The sequence below is a fragment of the Crocodylus porosus genome, unplaced genomic scaffold, assembly GCF_001723895.1.
Source record: "Crocodylus porosus isolate Cpor-Errol unplaced genomic scaffold, CroPor_comp1, whole genome shotgun sequence".
NCBI classification, from domain to species: Eukaryota; Metazoa; Chordata; order Crocodylia; family Crocodylidae; genus Crocodylus; species Crocodylus porosus.
This window is the reverse complement of record NW_017728917.1, coordinates 13,309,997-13,322,488: the sequence shown is the minus strand read 5'-3', so window position 1 is coordinate 13,322,488 and position 12,492 is coordinate 13,309,997. Positions and strand designations below refer to the sequence as shown.

At 48.3% G+C, this 12,492-nt stretch overlaps 1 protein-coding gene across 1 annotated transcript in view; it reads left to right on the top strand.

Moving 5' to 3' along the window:
- Positions 1-12,492, top strand: part of PTPRG (protein tyrosine phosphatase, receptor type G) — a 350,734-nt gene that overhangs the window by 299,648 nt on the left and 38,594 nt on the right. The window contains exon 14 of the mRNA XM_019536996.1: positions 11,810-11,901. Coding sequence (XP_019392541.1) covers positions 11,810-11,901 — 92 coding nt within the window. The remainder of the gene's footprint in view (positions 1-11,809; positions 11,902-12,492) is intronic.

Genomic DNA, 12,492 nt, shown 5'->3' with positions numbered 1-12,492 from the left:
TTCTCCACATCCTTTTTGAATTGTGGAGCCCAAAACCGGACACAGGACTCCAGCTGCGGCCTCACCAAGGCCGAGCACAAGGGGAGAATGACGTCCCGGGATTTGCTCGAGAAGCATCTATGGATGCACGCCAGTTAATTAATGCTGCTGACCTGGTCAGTTGATGTAAATCAGCAGAGCTGTGTTGGGTTTACTGAAGAATATGCCCATTTAAAAAACCCAGAGATATGCGCAGATATTTCCCTTCAGTGTTTCATTGGTCAGGAGGTTATTGTCTCTGATATTTATTTTTCCTTGTAACATTCATTAACCTTAGAATACAAGAAAGTCATTAATTAAAGTGAGTCTCCAGACATCTCTGCTTTGCTAAAGTTATGAAGAGTAAGTAACTTATTAGCATCAGCCCCATTAGAAACAGAATCTCCAAATGCGTTGATCAATAATGAGATTAATGATTCCCTGCGCCTCTGTCTCAGAGATGCATCTAACAAAGCAGATTTGTTATCTGGGCCTTTGCAAACCTTTGATTCCAGGAAGATGGCCCAGAAAGAAGAGCATCTGGGTACCAAACACTGCCAGTTCTGTGTGATGATGAACAGGCTTTACCCTATCAGAATACAACGTTAAAAATGGTGTTTCCTAAATTCACATTTAGTTGGGAAATGATTGGCATCTGCTACCTTTTTTCCCCATCTTCCTGTGTTTACAAAGGGACCTCCTCTTTACCTTTTTACCTCCATTTCAAAAGAAATTATAAGACAGTCTACAAAAATCCTCCCATTCCCTTTTCTTTTTATAAGGGTAGGCAGTAAAGATAAGACTCTGACCATTGTTAATGACATGGAAGAAGGAAACATGCACACACAAGCTACCAGTAGCACCTTAACCTTACATAAACTGAACGTGAAACAAGTCAAATAAATTGCCTTCATGATATTCCCAGTTAGCCCTCTTTCTTTAGGCCCAGAAGCAATAGACATGTCCAGCCTGGAAAGAAAGACAAGAGAAGTAACTTCCCAGTGAGTGATTAATTATACTGAACAAATTAAGGAGTTTCTCGCTAAAGATGCGCAGTGCCTAAGATAACCAACTTCTACGTAGAAGCCAGCTGGTGAACACCCAGGAGGCACCTCAAATAAATGTCGGGTGACTGTCCTATTCGATTATTTAATTTGAAAGAAGGATAACCCCTATTACAGGAAGAACTTCTTTATGGTGAGGGTTGCCAAAATCTGGAACGGGCTCCAAGGGAGGTGGTGCACACCCCTGCCTTGGGGGTCTTTAAGAGGAGGCTGGACATGCACCTGGCTGGGTCGTCTGACCCCAGCTCTCTTACCTGCTCAGGGCACGGGGTCAGACTCAATCTGCTAAGGTCCCTTCCCACCCAAACATCTATGAATCTATTGCAGGGGGAAAAGGAGTGCTTTTCGGACGTGGGCAAAAAAGCAGCCACCTGTGCTTAACAGTGGCCATATCTGCACAAGATACTTCACTGCGCTGTAGACTAATCTGTGTGCAGTAAAGCATCACTTGTCTACACGTGCAGGCGCTTACTGCACAGTGAATTAGTCTATGGCACAGTAAATTTACTACCTTCATATGCAGGTAGTAAATTTACTCCGCAGTAAAGCCAAATAGCATTGGTTGCACTTGTAGACGCGCCCACTGAGGCTTCCATGCATTTCACTCTTAGGAGTGTGTCATCAGATATATTCTTTGAATTGGTGACAGTGCCCGGCTCTCGCAAACCTGCCGTGCCTAGAGATCTTGCAAGCAGGTCTCTTTGGGGAAGCGCCTTTGTGCCTGCACACACATCTGCCAAGAGGCTCTGACTTGATGGGTGTCTGTGTACCCAAAGGCAACATTGAGCTGTATGCTCTACTTGGTGAGCAGACAGAAACAGAAAACCTGTTGGGGGTAGGAAAGCCTTATTCACAATTGGAGGCTGTGAATATATGCCTATATTATCTAAAAAACATAAAAACACCACTCTGCTGAAATCCAGCCTGGACAGAATTCATGTCCTGGGATGATGATATCCAATGTGCCAAATGTGACCTGTTTTGCATCGGCACGGAGAGTGTCTCGCTAGCGAAAGGCAATCTTCCGTGGTTACAGGAGTTGTTAGGATGTACACGAGCGTCGCAGGCTGCACCTGATGTTGCACGCTGCTTGGGCTGCTGGAGCCAAGCACTATAAGGTGCTATAAAGGTCCCGGCTGCTCGGGAAAAGGCCCGTGATAGTTTTCACCTGTAGGATGCAGAGGTGACAAATGCAGCAGCTTGTCAGAGTTACAGAATAACTCCAGTCTCTGCAATATAGAGAGACAGTGGAGTTGCGTTGTGGTATCTAAAGCTGCATCTCACCGAGGGAAAAATTAACGCAGGTGTCTTTTTCCATACCTTACCCATACCTCATTCTTTAGACTGTTCGACTACCCATAGATATTTAGACCCTGTTTTCTCCTGGTATTAGCTGGACAGCAAACAGCAGTGCATGCACCAGGGAGCACGTTCTCTTTCAGGGGAAAGTACTGATGAGCAAACCCGCTCGGTCCCATGCGCAGCTGTGGAGTGCGACCAACACAGATGTTGCAAGTATTGATTTAGGGAGGTTGGTGGGGGGGAAGTCTGGCCCTGTCAAAGGTCACAAAGAGAATAATTAGTTACCAAGTGCTCCAGGGGCTAGTGTCATCCCAAATTAGGGTTCACATTTGCCTCCGCCGTTCTCAGGGGATGCTGGAAAGATGGGAGAAGGAAGCATGGAAAGTGTTTCTGCTGGGTTAAACTAAGATTTATCCACTTACAATTTGCAGTTAAAGAGTTTTGTGAGTGCATTACAGCACTGGCCAGCTGGGCATTTTTTGGTTGTGCAGCTGACAGTGTTGCTAATGCGGACGGGCTTACGAATTGAAGTCTGCTGTGCAAGTGTCATAATTTTCAGAGCCTTAACCACTCACATCCCTTTTTACAAGGATCTTTTTTATTGCCCACTGCCTGTTTTCGGTGCTGTGCACCAAAGAGAGACACAGTCCCTGACCATAGGACCTTATACTCCAAGCCTATCCTGTGCAGCCTTGCAGGGTTAGCAAATGTATGCTTGGATTTTCAACTGGGAGATCTACACAACCACCTAGCATGTGTGCCCGCTGCAAGCATGAATCCGGAGTGGTTTCTACCAAGAAGGGACAAGCCCTCGTTGCCAAATGGTTTTTCAGCTGGAGATTTCAAGCGATGATGCCTTCTTTAAAATAGATCAGAACTTTAATTACCTCCCACTTCCTTTTGTTCTGCCTGTTTTCTTCCCTGTCTTTTCCCAGCTAGCAGCTGTTAATGTTTTTCCTCTAATGTGTATGAAGCGTATGTACCCGTGTTACAGACTGTGACATTTGGTAGCAGGGAACAGCAGAACGCCGTCTGCAGAATGAACCTGAGGGTTTTCCCCCACTTCGAGTTCCCATAACTTACTCTGTGCTGTCCTGAGCCTCCCTACGTACTCTGAGGCTGGAGCATCCCAGCTACTGACCATTTTCTACAAGGTGTCATGCAGCGGTAACGGTAGATGATCCGTGACATGAGGCTTTTTACACCTAAGACGATCTGAATTCTAGCCTCAGTGAGTTTTAGAAGGAGCATACAAGAATACCTCTGCCATGCAGTGCGCCACTGCAGCATAATGCACCTCTGTGAATAAAAATGGCCTCGTGTTCCCCATTTTGAGTGATGGACTGACTTCACCCAGAAGATGGGGGTTGCACATGGATCATTCCTACAGCTCAGTCTTTTGCAGAACAAGAGCATATTTTGCATGGGCATGTCCTTGTTTTCATTCAGCTGTATACATTGTGTGTATATAATGAAAGTGCTGCTTTTTGGGGAGGGGGAAGCGGGACAGCTCTTTCTTCCTTTGGTCTCTGCAAGAGACAAGCCAAGCTACTTCTGGGCAGAAAATAAGATGCAGGGCCTCAAATACTGCATAAAAACGCAGACTGATGAACTCTTCTAGCAACATACTGCATGCCTTATTTGCTTCCTGGTCACTAGCTCAGCTTCCAAAATGGAGAAACAGAAAAACATTTGCAAAAACAAGGCAGAGAGGAGGCTTTCATCTTGGAGAAAGTTGTGCCCCCTTAACGAGCGCTTTGAAGGTGCGACCCTATTTCATTGTTATTGCCCTAATGTCTTTTAAAGGTAGTTTCCTTTTCCACAAAGCACTTGCTTTTCTAAGGGTGAAAACCATAGCTTTCCCTCGAGTCTGCAGACGGGTGGTTAGCAGCATCTGTGTGGTTCTGTACGGCCAGAGGGACCGGTTTAAATGGCCAAGCGCGATGTATTGTCACAAGTCTTTACCGCGGGGGCTAGTGTCACGTTATTCAGCTTGCTGAGAAAGAGGGCATTTCGCCCTTAAAAAGAGAGTTATTCCAGGCGTATTGCAGAGAGTCTCACTAGACGTAGCAGCAGGACATCCTCTTTACAGACGCGGGGTGGGCTCTGAGCTGGACTAGCGAACAGCTTACCAGTGTAAGTAAAGGCCTTTCCCTCCGGCCCCAAGAACAATGATGGGGACAGTCTACTTCTGTACTATTGTCCCTTGACAAAGGTCCCAAAGACTTGGCACGCTGTGAAACTACTGAAACCCATTCACGGACTGTGGAAACCTCTCTCATTACTACTGCTGCATGAGCTTAATGCATTTGTTTGCAGGAGAAGGAGAGCCATCTTCACAAGAGGTGCCCAGGAGAAGCGGCCTTCCGCGCAGTGGGGAGCATCCCTTGTTCTCCAGCAGCGCATTCACTCCTTGCTTTCCATGTGCCCACTTTTAAAGTATAGTGCCAAGTCAGCGTTTTCTCGCTTGTTTGACTTGGACAGCTTTCTTGTTCTGTTTGGAGGCCAGCTCCTAAAGACGAGCGCACTTCCACTTCCTTCTCCCGCTCTCCTGTCAAGCTGCGGCATGGTAAATGTTTCCTTTTTGTGACTTTTTTAAATCAGCAGAGCAGCTCCCAAACTGAAATACTCCCAGAAAAAGGATCATTTCAGCCCTGTCTGACGTGATGCGGGGTGCAGGTACTCCTAGCATGCAGCGACAGGATAGATGTAATGTCAGAGATACCCGTGCTGGTGGTCATGGGATCAGATTTGCTTACATGTTTTTTCATTTTTTTTTTCTCTCTTCTTAAAGCTGGAGTCAGTGCTATTGCTCATAAAAGCCCGTGACTGATGACCTGGGCTGTAGCCCTGTGCAGACTGCAGACGGCTGTCGGCCAGGCTTCTGGTTGCTGGTCTGCCTGTGCCATAGTCCAGATTCGTTGCACTTCTGCTCTTTCGCGGTCCTGAGGAGCCATTGCCAATTCTGACAGTGACAAACGTGCGCGGAGGGGCAGTGAAGCTGATGGAAAGGGCAGAGCAGCGCGGTACCGGCACGCTTGGCCTCATCCACACAAGACACTAACTGTGCAGTAGCTAATAACACTGCGCAGCAGCGTGCCGGGCAGAACCCATGTTAATGCACTGCTTTGCAGCAGTATTGGGCTACTGCGCAGTTAGTGTCTGTGAAAATGCATGCGCCACTGCTGCTGCACAGTAGCACCTGTTACTGTGCATTGATTTATTACTTGGTTATGCAAGTACTAAACTTAGTGCGCAGTAACTGTGGCACATGTGAACATGTAGATGCACCCACTGACCAGATGCTGTTCCTGACCACATTTACAGGGAAACTGTGCAACGTGGCTGACTGAGAGGATGAAATACCTTTTTCTCTAGTGAATCTGCATTCAGGAAACTGCCTCTCTCACTACCCCGTACGCTGCAGACAGGCTCTCTCTGGGATTTTGAACGGCTTTGCAATCCCTGATCGAGGATACAGCTTTCTCTTCCTCTCGCAGCTTTGATACCTTGCTTTGTGCTGTGAAAGATACGGATGTCAGAACCAAACCTTTGTCCCAGCTAGATGACAGACTTCCCAAAAGGACGAGGGAAACTTTCACAGAAGGAAAACTTTCTGTGCAGTTTTCTCCCAGAGTTTCTAAAAACTTGGGGAACTCAAAGGAGTTCAAGAGGAGGAGCAAAGGTAAAGTAAAAATAAAGCAAAGCTTGTTAACTGCAGGCTGTATCCTTCCTACTAATCCAAGCCACTGAAAGGCATTCAGCAAAGGAGAAAGGTTCAAGTTACTTTTAGCTTCAAAACCAGACCTGAAAGCTGCTGGAGAACAAGAGATGTTTCTGACCACGGTCGTTATTTTTATCATGAATTTTCAGGACACAAGTAGGCTGCTCTTCAGCATTGGACATGTGTGTTAGGAATGCTTTTTTGTTCTGCTGCTTTCTTCACGCTATTTCCACCACAAGGCCCGTGGCACTTTCTCCGCTCGTCCTGTCATCAGGTCTGACTGTCGTGATCCAGAATGTAAGGACTGCTATGCTGAAGGCAGCTGGTGGTCTTGCCTGGTCTAGCATCCTGTTTTCCAGCCTGGCCAGCCAGGATGCTTCCTTCAGAGGAAAGTGTTGGCAAACCAGGAATGATCTGACACGCGGCACTCAGCCACTGCATTCAGATTTTGTTTTGTGGCTACTGAGCCATTTGCGTGACAACCCTGCCTGCATCCGAGGTCATGCAGCAGGCCCATTGCAGAACCAGGACTTACAGCCCAGGGGTCCTGACTCATCCAGTCTTCTAGGTCACGTGGCCTTTTAGAAAAGCTGCGATCAGCTGCGTGACCCGTCGCCCGTAATCCCAACGCGCATCAACATGGGAGCGGGCCGGGGTGCTCCTCTGTGTGCACCAGTCCAGGAGAGCAGGGCACCTGGCGGGGCGCAAGGCTTGCACTTGCTAATGTGACCGAGGAAGCAGGAATTCACAGTGCTTCTTTTGCAGCTTTGCCCTAGGATGGGGTCGCCCGGACATGTTATACTCCGTGACTGGGGCTCCTGGGTGCTGTGGTGAAGCAGAGAAGAAAGCAGTGCACACCTGGCTGGCCTTGCAGCAGCTGGGAGGAAAGTGCAGCATCGCACTGACGGTCGGAGGTGCTTCACAAAGTCAGTCAAGGGGCCCTACTTGTGCAACACGAGCCCTGCATTGGCACCTACCAGCCACAGCCCAGCTGGGCCATAGTGCATATAGCCCAGCTGTGGCTGAGTCTCCCCGAAGTCGGAGAAGTCCCCTTTTGATCGTATACCATGTTGTCACCGGTATTTTTGTGGCTGCAGCCAGCCGCCTCGGAGCCTATCAGCCCCCCCTTCTTCATCACCCTCCCCCTAACCCCAGCATCAGCTGGTGCAGAGCCATCTGTGTCCCTTCCCCCTCTGCTCGGAGCCATGGATGCTGGGGATACGACTACAAAGGAGTAAGAGCCAGCAGTTGGCTTCAGATCTATTCCCAGGGCTCCCGTTTGTCTTCGGTAGGAGCTGCGCGTTCGTATCGAAGGCAGAGCTAGGTCCCAGGAACCGAGCATCTGGAGGGAAGTAACCGAGCGCTCACCTGCAGGCAGTCGTAGTGGTCCAGCGCTCCGCCCGTCCTCAGGGTCGGGGTAGACGGGGAGCTGCTCGTGCTTTATCAATAATCAAAGCAGCTTGTTCTGAGTGCCAGAGTTACCAAGCGCATGGCGGTTGTGAGAAAGTTATCAGCAAACAACAGACTCTGCCAAGCAGAGCGGGTATAAAAGCATAACCTCGCTAATAGTTGGTCTCTTGGCAGACTTTTATGTCTGCAGTCCAGTTACTAAGTGGTATTACTCTGAGCTTCACACTGTCTTACTTTGCTGTAATAATAATTAGCTGTTACTGTCTACAAAAAGCTAGGGGAGTGCGAGGAAACCTTCCCAGACGGCAGTGGCAGATAGATTCCCATGTGCTTCCACCCTTCCCGTTCTGCGGATTACTTTCTGCATCTGTGACAACTGTGCATCTGGTCTGTGGGATCTCACATGGTTATTCTGCCCCAGGGAAAAGCTGCCAGAAAACCATATGGGGCTTAGGGAAGGGGTCTCCTTCACGGATCTCGGAGACAACAGGGTCCTTGGTTCTTTGCCGGAAAGGCGTGTGCTGCCTGGGATAGTCTAGACTCGAGAGTAAGACTGTCGTTTGCTTTGCTTTTCTATAAAGTCCGTTTTGTAAAAGGGTTTCTGCACTTCTGAACTAGTTGGTCAGTTTGCAACAAGAATGAATCCCATTGAAAATGAAGGCGGCTCCCTCCCAAGTTTGTGTGGGTGTCAGGAAAAATCCCGAGTGCACATATTGCCCCTAGCTGCCCTTGTAGCTTCCCTGTCTTGCACACACAGTCAGTTGAAAGCTAAATGTACACAAGTCCTGGTCCCGATCCAGCAATTGCTGTTATTACACACATGCATGCACGTGGGCCGCTGGCTATGGTCAGGGACTGGAACCCAACTCTGCCACCGTTGTGGGTCCTTGGGGTATGTCACCTCCCCTCGCTCGGGCTCTGCCTCGACCCTCTGTCTCGCCGTGTCTGCTCAGGCTGCAGCTCGGCGAGGCAGCAACTGCCTTGTTGCAAGTATAGTAGAGGTTTTGGGGCATCAGGGCTGCTCTAAGCCACAGTTGTTGGAACATGCTGGACCTCAGTATCTCCCTTTGCAGCTCTTCTCCCTCCCCCTGACTGACCACAGCATGATCCCACGCCAGGAGCAGGGGCAAACCGTGGCTGTCGGCACCCTACGGGAGCTTAAGGAAAGATGTGCCCGGAACTGATTCTCAATAGAAATTTCTTGCCAGGAGGTTGTGGGACTCATTTGAAAACTTATTTCTTATCACATTAGTCTGGAAACCAGGCCCTGTGCGGGCATAGATGTGTGTGAAGTGTCACCCTGCAAAATTCCCGGCTCATCAGCGCTCTTCTTGGAGGCTGAGGGGTGCCCCGCATCATCTCTGCGTGCCCTGGATGGGTGGGTTCCTGGCCTCAAATTTTTTCTTGCCTTTCTCAGAAAATTCAATTGCAGCAGAGATGAAGCTGAGGACGTTAAAGCCGAGGAGGAGCTTCCAATCTCATGAGCACATGGAAAGGGGTTTAGAGTGGAAATGGGGTTGTGGTTATAGCCGTGTTGGTCTAAGGACACAGGCAGGCAAGTTCTTGGGGTAGATGCGATATCTTTTATGCGACCAATTAAATAGTTGGAAAAATTGTTCTTTGCAAGCTTCAGGTACAAACACCCTTCCTTCACCAACAGATATGCCTGAAGAAGGGTGTTTGTGCCTGAAAGCTTGCAAAGAACAATTTTACCAGCTATTTAGTTGGTCTCATAAAAGATATCAGCTCTACCCCAGGAACCTTGTCTGCCTGGAGTGGGAGAGCGCACTTCACTTCCACTACAGATCTTGCTTCCAGTAAGTGGTGTAGTAAAGCCGACCCGTGCTCCAGAGAGATAACCGGCCTTTGTGCATTCAGGTGCGCACGCAGTATATTGCCGAGTGATGTGCTTGTGGCTAGAAAAGGTGGTGGGGTCAAGCCGTGGTAATGAAGTTTTCAACAACAGCTATACGCAGCCATCCATGCAAGAGAGAGAGATTTGTCCATGGCATGATTTATCGCCGCCAACTTCACTGTGCTAAGAGCTCATTTGCTGAAATTACAAAAGCTGTAACTATCCCACGGTACGAGATGCTCGGTGTATTCCTCTCTGCATTATGCACATCGCCCAATGGGGGACTGTGCGTCCACATAAACAATTTAATGTTTTTTATGGGGAAAAAAATTTCTTGACAGTATAAAACAGCACAATATGAGGCAATGCTTTTTTGTCTGTGCAAAAACAGAATAAATAAATGGATAGAAAGGAATTGTATTTCATATATACTGTGAGCTTATTAACAAAAAAAAGGTCTTGGATCAGTAGATGAAAGGGTCTCTCTCTATTGAACTGCTAGATGGAAAATTGTATATATTCTTAAAGCTTGAATTACCAGGAGACACTGTCCATGGATTTTCTGTGGAGATGACTCAGGGGAAAAAAGTCCTGAATGCATGAAAACCATGAACATTTTGCCTGTTTCATATTCATAGTTTCTTCCCTATGTGTGACTGATTTATTCACCGCTGCGCCCCCAGGGTATACATTGTCCAAAATGCTGCCGAAAGAGAAAGGCACTCACCCTTTCCTGTCCCTTTTGTTGAATTCTTCCAAATGGAAGGAAACAAACTAATTTTTTTTTTTTTTAAGTGCTGAGCTGCGTGTCATGAATATTGGGTTTTCCCGTGTTTTACCTTACCGTGTTTCCCTAGCAAAGGAGGCCTGGTATAGCAAAAACCTGAGCATGGCTCCAGCCTGGCGGCTGGAAAAGAAGTGTGTTTTAGGGATGCCGCCCTCTGTGCTGTGAAATATGATCTTTCCTGGTTGCATATCATCTCAATAGTTGTATATGAGCATCTATACCGTGTGCTTGTATTATTTATAAAGTGCTGCAGTTACACAGGCACCCCGTACAGACGCAGAGGAAGCAAACGCCCGTAGGTATTTTTGCTTCTGGTACAGACCTGTTTTTTGCCTGGAAAAGTTATTTGATTTTCAGTGCGACTTCTTAGCACCCTGGCACGCATCAGCATTGAAAACAATGGGAGCACAAATTACTTTGACAATGTCAGCAAAGCAGGCTCTACCGAGTGGGCTTTCTGTGCGGAGCACAATGCCCAGAATTACAGAAAAGCAGACGGCAAGGCAGAAAGTTCCCCGCCAGTACGTGCAAATATGTTTCAGCAGGAGAAACAGCAACTTCCTAAAGGGGCAGCTCAACCGGGGCTGCCTTCAAACGCCGTCCAGGTGCCGGGGAGCAGTTCATTAAGCGATGCCGTAAGAGGGCTCTTCATGGTGCGGGGAAGCTATTGTTAAGCGCCCCTGACAGATGAGAGCAGACCCTTTGCTTGTCACAATAGCTGCTCCCACTGAGCAAGTCTCATTAAATATTCAGCTCCAGCCCCAAGCAGCTCATTAAGTCAGCAATGAGCAGTGACGCTGATGTTGGAAAACCCTGCCTCGGTTAACATCACCATGCAGAGGCTTCTTGGCTCTCTCGATGCTCTTCTGCTCAGTGCCTTCTCTATGATGACCAGCTGGTGCTCTCTGCTTTGCATTAAGTACAGGTAAAAGCATTAAGGTACATTCGAGTCTGTCTTTCCCTGTCTCTGGCGTGGTCGCAGCGCGTGACTTGTCCTTCTTGGGCCTTTCTCAGCGCGTGGCTGTGGGGCCCAAGCGGGATTTTCTCCCGGCACGGCCGAGGTTCAGATTTTGAAAGAGGAGGGTGTGACGGGGATTGTATTGCTTCTGGGCTTAAAGGAGCTGAATTCCTCACCCTTTTAAGACCTGTCTGTGCTATTCTGTGTTAGTTACTGTTACCCAGCGTCAAGTTTTACAGTAAGTCTGTATCCTCTCCCCCCCCCCCGCAGACATTTTTGTGCACTCATTTGGTTTGAGACGATGCATTGGCGTGTGTCTCACGGGCAAAGGACTGGCAGCCAGTGTTTCTTTCTGAACTTTTTATTTGAAATCCGGATCCAAATGCTAAAGTGACTGGTCTTAATTTTATGGTAACTAATCCTCAGCAATAGCCTGCTCTTAAAGGGGAGGGGCGGTGTGTATTTCTGGCGAGTGGGTGTCAGGTATCAGTGAATACAATGCCTCGGGGTCTGAAAGTAGCAATATAATTGTATACAGCTTCAGTGAGTTTTCACCAACCAGCATTTAAGGCTTTAACATCTGAAAGGCTGAACCAGAAGTGGAAAGGCAGGACACGTGCAGGCGCTCTTTGCTCTTCTCCAAATGTGATTTTTTTCACACCGCTGAACTTTTTCTCTCTTCCTTTCGCAGAAAGTGTTTTCAGACTGCTCATTTCTATGTGGAGGACAGCAGCTCGCCTCGCGTGGTCCCCAATGAAAGTATTCCCATTATACCTATTCCAGGTAAGGCAGGCCTGCGCGTGCTGCGTGCGCGTGCTGCGTGCGGCCAGGTGCCGGCTCACTGGTGCTGGGAGGGAAAGCCACGTTGGTTCGGTGACAAATTCTGATTGCTCTCTCAACTCTTGGTAGAGGTTTTGCAACGTCTGTGCCATCGCTTCTAAGTGAGCGTGCCTTGCTCTTTGCCTCTGGCAGTGGAACCGGTGTGTTTTTGTCACAGATCACTGCAAATCCTGGAGCAACTTTGTTAGAAGTGGTACTTTTTTTAGCGATAATAATGCCTGGCATTCGGTCGAGAATAGGTTACGGGTTCAGAGGACCCTGGTGCGAACAACTCCACTGGCTGCACCGGAGAGGTTGCTCCCATCTTTTCCAGGTGTAGCTTTGCTCCTTTTTGAACTAGCAGGAGAGGAGGGGACTGCGCACAGACAAAGCATCCAAGTGGATTTAAAGGAGTAATATTCAAGCTATACGGGCCGGCTTCTTCCCTCAGCTGAGCTGGAATGAAGGTGAAAGCAGGCAGTGCCCCTGTGTCCCTGCCGTCCACGTGAGGCAGTTTCTCGCAGTGTTACCAGCTGCACCAGTTTGTTTCCCTTT